The sequence below is a fragment of the Bubalus bubalis genome, chromosome 14 (assembly GCF_019923935.1).
Source record: "Bubalus bubalis isolate 160015118507 breed Murrah chromosome 14, NDDB_SH_1, whole genome shotgun sequence".
Taxonomy (NCBI): Eukaryota; Metazoa; Chordata; class Mammalia; order Artiodactyla; family Bovidae; genus Bubalus; species Bubalus bubalis.
In genome coordinates, this window is record NC_059170.1 from 58503043 (window position 1) to 58515880 (window position 12838).

The following is a 12838-nucleotide window of genomic DNA, read 5'->3' on the forward strand; positions in this document are numbered from 1 at the left end:
CCAAAGAAATAAGATAATGATTCTTAGGGAAAAGAAGGAAAGCGTTTCCTATACTTGGCCTCTCTCACGTTTCTCTCTCTTGTCTTCGTAGATCCCTGTGCTTGTTGGAAGAGTCAGGACACCCGGCCTTTATTATAAAGACCAAGAAACCCTGAGCTGCACGAGAGTGAAAATAGCTTTTGACCTGAGGGGTAGCTGTCATTGGTTCTTTGAGAAATGTCCTGTTTCTCCTTCCAAAAGTCTGCAAAGAGAGATTATATCCTTTCATCCTACACTGTTAGTGGCAATGTCAATTGGTGTAGCCAGTTTGGAAACCAGTACAGAGGTTCCTTCAAAAACTAAATAGAGAGTTGTTATATGATCCAGCAATCCCACTCCCTGAGCATATATCCAGAAAAGACAAAAACTCTAATTTGAAAAGAAACATGCACCCCGATGTTCGTAACAGCACTGTGCACAGTAGCCAAGACACGGCAGCAACCGAAATGTCCACCAACGAATGAACGGATAAAGAAGACACGGCACTATACGGTATAACAGAATATTACTCAGCCATAAAAAGAATGAAATACTGCCTTTTGCAGCAACATGGACAGACCTAGAGATGATCATACTACGTGAAGTGAGACAGAGAAAGACATGCCATATGATATCACTTGTACATGGAATCTAAAATACAACACAGGGACTTCCCTGGTGGGCCAGTGGCCAAGACTCCATGCTCCCAATGCAGGGGGCCTGGGTTTGATCCTTGGTCAGGGAACTAGATCCCACATGCCGCAACTGAGAGTTCACATTCAGTGACTAAAAATCTCACAAGCTACTTAAAGATCTTGTACATGGCAGTAAAGAGCCAATGTGATGAAGCTAAGCTCCAGTGCAGCTAAATAAATAATTGGTAAAATATGACACAAATGAACTTATCTACAAAACAGAAATAAACTCACAGATGTAGAGAACAGACTACTTATGGCTGCCAAAGAAAAGGAGGGTTGGGGGAGGGATGGATAGGGGAGTCTGGGATTAGCAGGTGCAAACTATGATATATAGGATGGATGAACAACAGGGTCCTACTGTATAGCCCAGGGAACTGCATTCAATGCTCTGTGATAAACTATATGGAAAAGAACATGAATCACTTGGCTGTAGAGCAGAAGTCAACATAACATTGTAAATAACTCTACTTCAATAAATTCTTAATGGTTTTAAAACAGACTGGATCCCTTCAGCTCCAGAGACAGAGAGAGACGAGGTGTTTACTGGCAATACACATTGACCCTACAAGAGTCAATGCAGACTTTTTAAGACCCACAAATTTTGGAAGTTCAAATTAACGCTTCAGTTCAGTTCAGTCACTCAGTCGTGTCCGACTCTTTGCGACCCCATGAATCGCAGCACGCCAGGCCTCCCTGTCCATCACCAACTCCTGGAGTTCACTCAGATCACGTCCATCGAGTCGGTGATGCCATCCAGCCATCTCATCCTCTGTCGTCCCCTTCTCCTCCTGCCCCCAATCCCTCCCAGCATCAGAGTCTTTTCCAATGAGTCAACTCTTCGCATGAGGTGGCCAAAGTACTGGAGTTTCAGCTTTAGCATCATTCCTTCCAAAGAAATCCCAGGACTGATCTTCTTTAGAATGGACTGGTTGGATCTCCTTGCAGTCCAAGGGACTCTCAAGAGTCTTCTCCAACACCACAGTTTAAAAGCATCAATTCTTCGGTGCTCAGCTTTCTTCACAGTCCAACTCTCACATCCATACATGACCACTGGAGAAACCATAGCCTTGACTAGATGGAGCTTTGTTGGCAAATAAACGCTTAGACCTGGCTCTAATTCTGAATCACTTCATTTATGAACAATAAAGTCCCCAATTCAAATAAGGACAAGTGTCATCTCTGTGAACTCCACCAGACAGCGGGACAACTACTCCCAAGAAAGGCTGGATGGTTGGGACATCACGGTGGCCCCGGATTGATTACCCAGCCACTGAGCCATCAGGCTACTTAGACAGGCTGGGGTGCAGCCACACTGGACCTGCAGGGAGTTTTAATCTTGCCAGGCAGAACCTAAACATGTTCACTTAAACATGGATTCCTCTTCTCTTTGAAGAAAGAGGTTTTAGTCGGCAAGGAAAGGGGCTTATCTGAGTCTCACAGAGTTTAAGTTGTTCTTAGTTTCTGGTTTCAGACCTAAGGCATCTGACTGACAGCATCTCATGAATATTCAAGAAAGATGCAGGGGTACATTTTAATGTCATCTAATTAGTGGCAGGTGATGGCTTTCCCTTTTGAGAAACTGGTTTTTGAGAGCTTTTCGACAGTCCTTCCACTGGTATTTTTGATACAGTATCCCCTGGTAAGAGTAGGGCTGTCTTCAGACATTTGTCAGTTGGTTGAATATCATGTTTATCAGAGACAGCTCTTGACTGAACTCAGTAGTCTAAGGAATGACTAGCAAATATTACTTATCCATAAAGTTATATTCCTGTGAATGAATTCGTAATTCAATTTCTCAGCACCTCTGTAATCTGAAACTGGCAAGACATCAAATCCAAATATCATTTTTCTTGGTAGCATAATGGGAGAGATACAGCAAATTCTGGATACAGATCAATCTGCCTTTCCAAATGGTATCTTTTCATTCCATTATGTAAATTCCTTAAATGCACGCCCATCTCAGTCAGTATTCTCATGAAAGCATCCAGCCCAGCCTAAGTTCAGGGAAGTGCTCCCGTTTCTGCATTCATAGCAATTACTCTCTGTATCACTTCTTTGGAATTAATTACGTACAAGCCGTCCCCAAATTATGGCAGGCTTGTAATTACAAAGTTTTCTTCTACTCTCATTGTTTAGAACTTGGAATAAACGGTGGCTGACTCTCCAGCTGGCCCACGCAAGCCTCTTTAACCTACAGTGTATTATTAGTCTTTTCATTGTTCCTCATTGTTTTCAAGGAAAACGTGTCCTGACTTTCCAGCTGAACTTGGAGATGCTGGGAGCGAATCTCCCTCTACAGCTCCAGCCTCAAGGAAAGACACTTCCCCCTGAGTGACTTGCACATCCTCCTCTCTTTTCTCTGCTTCACTGGGAGACCCTGCCTTTCTTAGGATGACAAAAAGATCAGCCCTGAGCATCACCTACGAATGCAATCCTATTGTTGCGGTTGTTCTTAAAAACCAGTTATTTAACGCGCATTGTTGACTCCAAAGCTTCCTGCACGGAACTGTGGCATAGCTTACATGCTTACAATATGCTTTTAATGTTTCATGACTATCTTCCCAGTTTGTATTCCTTGCAGGTGGGGACATATCTAAGTTTCTGCAAAGCATGCAGTCCCCAGCTAAGTACATAAAGAGAGGCTCAATAAACATTTATTGATCCCTAATTAGAGCTACACGGGAAAGCAATTCAGACAACAGCTGAATCGGTCAGGCACCATTAGGCATCAAAACAGGCATTTGATAACCTAATAACTTCAGCTCTACCTGGTTAGGTGTCCTTATCATCAGTCATACCACTCGGGTGCAATTTGAAAAAGATGCTGTCATCCTGGCTTGTCTCTTAGCTCCTGGACAGAAGTCAATGTGTAACCCCCACTACTCTCCTGAAAGGGACGTAAAAGTGGCTTTGATACTTGGAACATTCTCATTTTGATGTTTAATCCCAGCTAATTCCATTCTTTGTGCATGCTTATGTTTATTCTCTCCTGTCTTCCCTCCCTGCTTTATGTTTTTCCTGGTATTTAACAATTGTCTCCCTGCTTCCTCTGGTATAATCTTTTGTCCTCGCCATCTCTGGATGTTAATCTTCGGCTTAGTAGCATTAGTAGAGCACTTTGCTCAAAGCAGGAACTCTCCAGCGCTTACTCCATGCCAGGGAGGGCACAGGCACTTAACTGTAATGAGCTGCTCCATTGTATGAGGTAGGTGCTAGGATTATCTCCATTTTACAGATGAGCAAATTGAGGAAGAGCGAGGCTCGGTGATCTGTCAAACTTCCAACTGCTAGCAAGTGTCAGAACAGGGACTTGAACTCAGGTTACCTAGCTCTGGAGATCACATTCGTAAACATGACGATACTGCCTCTCAGTGAATGGTTGATTGCAGGTGACTGAACCAAGGTGGCGACAGCAAGTTCTAACAATAATGAAGCTGCTTTACCAAGAGCTAAGGGTAGAACTGAAGTAATAATTGTCAAGATCCATGTTTTGGATTTGACAGCTTCTGGAGACATCTTTGGTTGTCCTGACTGGGCAGCATGTCAGGGGACTCTGATACTGCCGGGCAGTGGGCGGGATGGGGGGAAGGCTGGAGCTGCTGATAAACATCCCAGAATGCACAGGTCAGGCCCAAAATATCAAGTGTGCAGAAGTGAAGAAACCCTGCTCTGGGAAGATCCCAAGTCTAATTATTGGGTTGGCCAAAAAGTTCAGGTTTTTCCATAAGATAATGAACTTTTTGGCCAACCCGATACACAGGAGACAACTGATGTGGCTCCTCTCCAACTATACATTCAAAAAGAAAAAAAATCATTCTTTTTTCCATCATTCCATCATTCTGATCCATCCCTCTAGCAGGATACACAGTTTAGAAAGTCTCCAAAGGTCTGCCAGGCACTGAACATTTTTAAATGACACAAATCTGAATTTAGACTTCGACTCAGTCAGCTGGTAAACCAAGGATGTGTTCTATCCCTCAACACTACCAACACGGTGATAGTTGGGTTGGCATACATACACTCCTGCTGCTATGTATAAATGGATTACTAATGAGAACCTACTGGGCAGCACAGGGAACTCTACCCAGTGCTCTATGGTGACCTGAGTGGGAGGGAAATCCAAGGAAGAGGCGATGTGTGTATACCTGTGGTTGATGCACTCTGCTGTCCAGCAGAGACTAACACAACATTGTAAAGCTACTATACTCCAGTTAAAAAAAAAAAAGATATTTAGTGCTCACAAAATGGAAAGTGATGTAAAATGATTAAGAACAGACACAGGCTACCAGTTAGGCTGCAGGCTTCCTCCTGTACATAGACATTTTCTTTCCTTTTCTTTCTAAGGCAGGAAATCTGCGAAGCTTTAGAAATCACAGCGGATTTCTTGTAGCTTTTCTCCACATACAGATGCCCAGACAGGCAAAAATTTGCTCCCAAGTGCATCCTTAACTAGTTTTATTGAATTTAGCTATTGTCAGTGCTGAATAAGTGTTAAAAATATGATCTCAGTTCAAGTTTACCATGTCTTGAAAAACGTTCTATTAGGAGGAATCTGTCACACATTTGGAAGGAGAGCTATTAGTCACTTTGCAATGAGCACCCCTGAATTTTGAGTGTGATTTCGATATATTTCACATTATACGAGCCAAACTATAAATAGAAAATAGCAAAACATAAATGTCTTAGAGTTTTACAATTCTTAAGGGCTGTTTTATGTGCCATGGGTAGGGATAATGATGCTGTTTAATGAAGTAATTTTATAACCTTGGGAAGACAGAGCCTCACGCCTCCTGTCATCCGTCACACACCATCTCCCTGGCACTGGGCCTCAAGAGTCACATGGATCCACTGTCTTCTTGGAGTCCTTGATGATGGGAGATCATCTGGGTAAAACCACCTTATCACTTAAGGTCATTTTCTTTCCAGAAGCTCAGACTTGAGAATTAGAGTCAGCCCTCCACATTCACAGGTTTTGCTTCCTCAGATTCAACCAACTGCAGATTGAATTTTGCAGACTGGCTGAATCTGCAGATATGGAACCATGGATGTTCAGGGCCGACTGAACTACAAATAAGAAACCTGTGGATCTGGGTACCCACGGGCTCCCAGAAACAACCCCCAAGGATGACTGTACTATCGTCAAGGTCAAAGCAGTTGTAATCCACTCTTTTACCTTGAAGTCCATGGCCATCCCAGGAAGAGGATGCTACCTCAAATATATTCTACACTATGTTTTCCAGATCTATTATATATAATTTGTCATCACTAGATGCTTTGTGGAAGCATCTTTATAAGAAAAGAGATGCCAAATTCATTAAATCAAGGCACACGGACTAAGTACAAGATCAAGGTGAAATTACTTTGTCTTCAATACATTTTCAAGTCAGAGCTGTTAGAAAATCGTGTTAAAAAAAAAAGTTACTGTTGGAAGTTTCCTAAGTACAGATGAAAAAGAAAAATTTTCTGATTTTGAACATCCTGCAGTTATTGGGCTATTTCATAAATGCGGTCTTCGGAAAAGCATCTCAATCCAGCGGTGTCCCAAAGAAAGCCTCTCTACAGATTTCTCACTCTCCCTCCTGTGTTTCTGCAGCTGTAATTTTTACATCTTAGATGTAAAATTTCACTTGAGAGTTTCATGCAAGAAACCCTGTGGTCATGTATGGATGTGGGAATTGGACTGTGAAGAAGGCTGAGTGCCGAAGAATTGATGCTTTTGAACTGTGGTGTTGGAGAAGACTCTTGAGAGTCCCTTGGACTGCAAGGAGATCCAGCCAGTCCATTCTGAAGGAGATCAGCCCTGGGATTTCTTTGGAAGGAATGATGCTAAAGCTGAAACTCCAGTACTTTGGCCACCTCATGCGAAGAGTTGACTCATTGGAAAAGACTCTGATGCTGGGAGGGACTGGGGGCAGGAGGAGAAGGGGACGACAGAGGATGAGATGGCTGGATGGCATCACCGACTCGATGGACTCACGTTGGTGATGGGCAGGGAGGCCTGGCGTGCTGCGATTCATGGGGTCACAAAGAGTCGGACACGACTGAGCGACTGAACTGAACTGAATATGAAATTGCAACAGAAATTGGTTTGGCACTTAATAAGACCCTAACTCTAAAAGTTAGACTCTTAGGGGCTTTACCAATACTGGCACAGATTAAATATATCTAAAATAGCACCACAGTATAGGTGTGACAATGGACTATAATCTTATGCTTTGGTAATTGTTTCTGGCATTCTTAAAATTTTCTTTGACATGGTGCTCACATTTGTCAAAATAAATCTACCAAGAATATTCTCTTCTTTCTTCCCCTGTTGCTTCATAATTGTGCTAATATACTAGCTGGGGCAGTTTTATTTTAAATGACATGTATATATTTAGCAGCATAATTATGCAAATTTTACCATGTTGATGACTGTAAATATCCTTTCAAAGCAGCTACTTAGCATTTTGTCCTGGTTGAAATGGTCCCGAATTCACTTCTCTGTTGGGTGAAGGTGGGGCTTACAGTTCTTCACCTACCAGGCACAATACTGCCCAGTGGTAAAAGGTATGGATTCTTTGATGCACCTGGACATTCTATGCCACTTACTGGCTTTGTGACCTTGGGCAAGTTTCTTAATCTCTCTGAGCTCAGTTTCCACATCTGTAAAACAGGGATGGCAATGGTATGGCCCTTGCTGGGTCATCATGATGATTACATCATATGATGTATGGAAACTACTTAACCTCGCATTTGGCCAATAAAGGATTCTTAATACATGATAGCTACCATCAGCGCTATTCTATTACCCCCCAGCAGTACTGCATTTCAGCTTAGTCTTTAAGCTTCCCAAAAGAGTTTAGAATTGCAGTTGAAGAAGAGACCTGTCTAGTGAACAGTGGGGTGGTGGGTTGGGAGTGCTAACAGCAATTGAGCCAGACTCAATTCTTTTTAACCAAAGAAATCATTCTTTACATACTTTTTGTCATGTGCCTGGGTTGAGTTAGTGGGGATGTTTAGGTGTTTCAGTAATAGCAACTCTAAATGCACAGAGAGGAGAGTGGGGGTGTGTGTGTGTGTGTGTGTGTGTGTCTAGGGCTACAGGAGAAGGGAATCTAGCCTACCCACATATATACAAGCACTCCAACCCTCCGGTTCCACCCACTGGAGATAAGCTGATTAACAGGTGAGGGATCACGTAGGCAAAATGTGAGATAAAATTCCTCCTCTGCTATTTCACATTTACAAGAATGAAAAAAATTGAAAAATGTAAAACTGTATTCTAAAACTACAACTATATGTCAGAATATGGAAATGACCACGACAGTATATTTTAAGTGAACATTAATCTTATTTTAGAAAACTAATCAAATTTTCTAATACTTGTTATTCTAGAAAAATGCGAATCTGGCTTTTCTAAAAGTAGCTGCTCACATATATGTAAGACAGAAATCCATAGCATTTTCTGAGCTTCAGTGAAAAAAAACCTCTGAGGAAACAAAGGACCTGAAAATATACTGATGCTGTGTGTGTGCTAACTCGCTTCAGTCGTGTCCAACTCTTTGTGACCCTGTGGGCTGGAGCTTGCCAGGCTCCTCTGTCCATGGGATTCTCCAGGCAACAATACTGCAGTGGTTGCCATGCCCTCCTCCAGGGGATCTTCTTGGCCCAGGGACTGAACCCAAGTCTCTTATGTCTCCCGCATTGGGAGGCAGGTTCCTTACCACTAGCGCCACCTGGGACGCCCTGCACTGATGCTACTTAAGGCTAAAATTCTTCAAGACTGACCAGGGGGCAGCAGAGAGGCGATTCCACATAGCGGAGGGGCCTTCATTTTGGTCCCACCCCTAACCCAATCCTGGGAACTGGGTTGAATGATGCCAGTTATATACACGTGGCGACTGCATTTGTGACAATGCACTAGGAGCTGAGCGGGAAGCCAGACGCCATCACTGTCCAAAGTGTGCCTGGAAATCCGCAGAGTGTGGATGGCTTAATGAGATACACGGTGGAATCAAGCTCACGGTCCTCTCCTACCCTCAAGGTGGGTCAGCAGGGGGCTGGGGGGATGGGAGCAGGATGGATTCGAGCCCAGGAGATGGATAGGTTTTGTCTCCTGGAAGAAATTCTTATGACTCCAAGTCTCATCCTATGGGGGACACACACTTCCCAACCAGCCCCTCACCGCCCACCAAGGGGGATGAACTGTCCTTTCTTAGACGCACAGGGTGCAGGCTCCCTTAAGGCCCATCGTGGCAGAGTCCCCTCGTTGTGACACTGGTCTGTTCAAAGAGCCTCAGTATGTATCCCACACCCCTCACCTTGCTATGGTCACAGGAGGTGTCGTTTCCTTTGATTCTTAGAATTTAACTTCCTAAGGACTTTGGATACCTTTTTCTGATTCTTAATTTTTCTTTGTCCTGAATAATCAAGTCAGTCACTGTTGCTGTTTTTTAATTTTTTTCCAGTTGTGTGAGAAGGTTAGAGCTTTAAAAGAAACACAAAACTTATGTTTATTCTCTTTCCATCTTCCCGGAATCTTTCTTTTGTGACCAGATGAGAGATGGCCCTTTCAGGATAAAAATCTGCCAAAGAGGACAGAATTTTCTGATTTGTGTGATTAAGATAGTAAGATAGACATTTCGCATTCCAGTCACAATTTTGGCCTTCTCTTTTACAAGGTTATGCAATAGTAAGTGATATGATCATTTTTGGTGAGGAGGAGGGAAGCCAGGTTCCGATAGGGTACTGAGTGGCTGAATGTCTGAATTGTAATTTTCACTCCCCTTCTGAATTCCTGTATGACCACAGGTCGCATGCTTAATCTTTGAACTCTATTTCTTTGACTAGATTTTTATGACTATAATTCATATATTTATTGCCTTCCGTGAACAAAGCCAGGCTAGAGAAATTCTCTGTCAAAATTGGCTTTTCTATAACTATAAATTTGAGGGTTTTCAAGATGTCGTATGAAGGTTCTAGGTGAATTACAAAAACATGTAAATTAAAAAAGAAATTTAAATATCCAGTGTATCTTATCTACAAGAAAAAACTTTGCTGATCTCAGTACCACTCCCAAATGAGTATTACTTCGACACCATCCTAATTTTATGCAGATTTATGTTTTTATCACCCTGGATGACAGATAGTGACACATTCTTTTCATTTCCCCAAACCACATGAGAAAACAAAATTTCACTTTTAGAAAAAAAAAAAACACAAACTGCCAATTTAAACAGTGAACACTAGAACCACTCACTCCTTCTTTTCAGTGGGAGATCAACAATGATCAGCTCTTGACTAGTTTGTCTGAATGGTTTCTTCTCATATGCTAACCAATTTTCTTCTGAATGATTCAGATATATACTAATGATGCCACTGTTAGACCCACACTTGGGAGGCCCATTCTGACCCCTCTTGTTGGGGTGGCCTGCCCGCCTGCCCCACAGCCAACACCACTCAACCAACAGCTTTAGAAACTCCTTGCAGACAAGAACCACCTATGATCCTACTTCTCCACGCCCACACCCCCTCCACCCAACACAGAATCCAGAGGGCACACTGCTCAAGGCTGGTACTCAGCTAACTGCTGCTCTCTCCTGCTGACTCCTGTAACACAGCCCAAAACACCCAGCAGGTGGGCATGGACCACCCTCACGCCACCCTCACCGCCGTACCTGGTCTCCCGGTCTTTGGGTATGGTAGCCGTGCTGTAAGCGAACACCTGCTTCTCAACTAGAGGAGGGCCGAGGTCCACAATCCCGGATAATCCTGGAGTGGTCCGTGGCTTCTCAATATACACCAAGGTGCCAGGCTCCTTCTTGAAGCCCTGGCGGCTGGGCGAGGCCCGGTCTGGCTGCAACGTGTGGGGGGGCCCGTGGGCGTTATGGTGACCGTGCATCTCCACCATCCTCAGGTCGCCGACTCGGTGAGGAGACGCCGGGGGCGTCTTGGAGCCCAGAGTGGGCAGGTGGCTCTCTGGGTATTTCCTTGGCTTCTGTCTGTACAGTGACTGCTCCATGTGCATTTCTGCTTGCAGAGATGGGTTGCAGTAAGCACTGGCTGACCGAATGGCGGTGCGGTGATACGCGATGATGTGATCGGGGACATCCAGTGGGTGCCCGCTGTGCGAAGACGCTATGCTCATCCGCCCCTCGTGATAAAGGTAAGGGTCGGCATAGAAACCCTCATTCCGGTACATGGCGAGGTTCTTGCCGCTCATGTCTTCATCCGGCTTCACGTCTCTTCTTTCCAGGATGGCGCTGGGGCTGGGGGAGATGGATCTGGAGACTGGCAGGCTGGAGAGTCTGTCCCTGGGGATGGTGGCATTACCAGGAACCACCATTGGGCGGGTGCCTCCGTACGGAATTCTGGATGGAGAGGGAGGCATGGAATGGGGCACGGGAGTGGATGGCGGAGAGTTTGGAATGGCGTGGGGTGGAAGAGTTGTGGGTCCAGGTCGAGAGGCACCAGGGCCATCTCCTCTTGCATAAACAATTTCTCTCTGCATCTGGAAAGAAAACAAGAAATTAGAACATCTACTTTGATATTCATTTTTAGAGACGTCTCAGTGTGGCTTCCCCGATGAAACCAGCTGAAGAGTGGCTCCTGTAAGATGTCTGTGCCCCCAGTCCCTAGATCCTGTACCCGTGTTCCCTTACATGGCAAAAAGGACTTCACAGATACCCCATTAAGGATGTTGAGAGGGAGAGATTAGCCAATGAAATCACAAGGTGGACCCAATGAAATCACAAGGGTCCTTATCTGTGAAATAGGCAGGAAGGTCAAATGTCATGGAAGGGGATGTGATGGCTGAAGCATAACAGAGCAAGATGGAAAGATGCTGTCACCGAGTCCAAGCTCATACTGCTCTCTGCATGACAGGCCAATAATCAAAAGACAAGTTGTTGGGGCAACGAATAGAGACTTTATTCAGAAAGTCAACACACTGAGAAGATGGTGGACTCATGCCCCAGAGAACCATCTTGCCTGAGTCAGAATTCAGGTTTGGTTTTGTTTTGTTTTTACAGTAAAAGGGGTGGGAGTAAAGTCAAACACTTCCAGGTCCCCGTCTGCCTCCAGAGGGGAGGTGTTAATTTCTTCTTCTCTGTGGTCATTCTCTGTTCCCAAGAACCATTCCCCACTATCACTGTCTGTTTCACAGTCCTCTGGGAAAAGGGACCAAGACCACTTTGGCTGGCTACTTTCTGCTGAACGCAGGTGATGAATATTCCTTAGTCAGTCCTTGACAGCTATTTGAACCCAGTGAAATCTCTGAGCATTATGCTGTCTACTTCGTAACTGAACTTAGGGCTTTGGTTCCAGTTTTCAATACATATACTAAATTCCTATGCTATTTATTTGGATAAAATTAAACAAATCGGCTGACCCTTTCATAGCTACAAGGGAATTACCATTTACTTCAGTTGCATAGGTAGGCCTGTTGGAGGCAACCTCATGAACAGAGGTTAGTATAGTGCCCAAAGTTTTAACGTAATTGGCCACTGCTACGTGTTTTAAGGACTCCCCTGCCACGGCAGACAGCTGGAATGACCTACCATACCGTATTTTAAAGGGGCCAATTTAAGCCTGCTTCCAGGAGTTACTGATCTGCAGCAGGGCAACTGGCAAGGCCTTATCCCAAGTTCAGTTAGTCTCCTGACATTTTAGCAATTTTCCTTTTTAATGTATGATTCATTTTCTTCTTTTCTTATTGACTGTGGTCTCCAGGATGAATGTTGTTTTAATGCCTTAAGCCGAATCAGGGCATGACTTCCCTAAGGATGGCTTTAACCATCTCAAGAGATTTTCTGTCCAGGAGGGATATGCTTCCACCCACACTGAGAAAGTGTCCAGGTATCTGAAATGTCTTGCAGTTTGAAGCATCTGAGAAATAGGTATTGAGTATATTTCAGTCCCTGGTGGTGCAGCTTCTTTGGCATTGAGTCCCCATCTGGGGAGCGCTGACAGCAGTCGCTGGGTTATTTTTAAGACCTTGGGGGAAAGAGCTCAGTCTCCTTTTCCAGGGTTTTCACGAGCACCATCTGTAGGCTTAAAGCATGTTTAGGTGAGACTCCTGATATCGAGCTTTTGTTGTTGTTTTTTGGTCGCTTAGTCCTGTCCCACTGTTTTGTGATCCT

The 12838-nt window shown here is 44.2% G+C and overlaps 1 protein-coding gene across 29 annotated transcripts in view; it reads right to left on the bottom strand.

The window, feature by feature from the left end:
- The window catches only part of KIAA1217 (KIAA1217 ortholog), an 829478-nt gene that overhangs the window by 63999 nt on the left and 752641 nt on the right, over nucleotides 1-12838 (bottom strand). For all 29 annotated transcript variants that reach the window (XM_044927453.2, XM_044927454.2, XM_044927455.2 and 26 more), the window contains one exon: nucleotides 10376-11208. In XM_044927453.2, the coding sequence (XP_044783388.1) occupies nucleotides 10376-11208 (833 nt within the window). The remainder of the gene's footprint in view (nucleotides 1-10375; nucleotides 11209-12838) is intronic.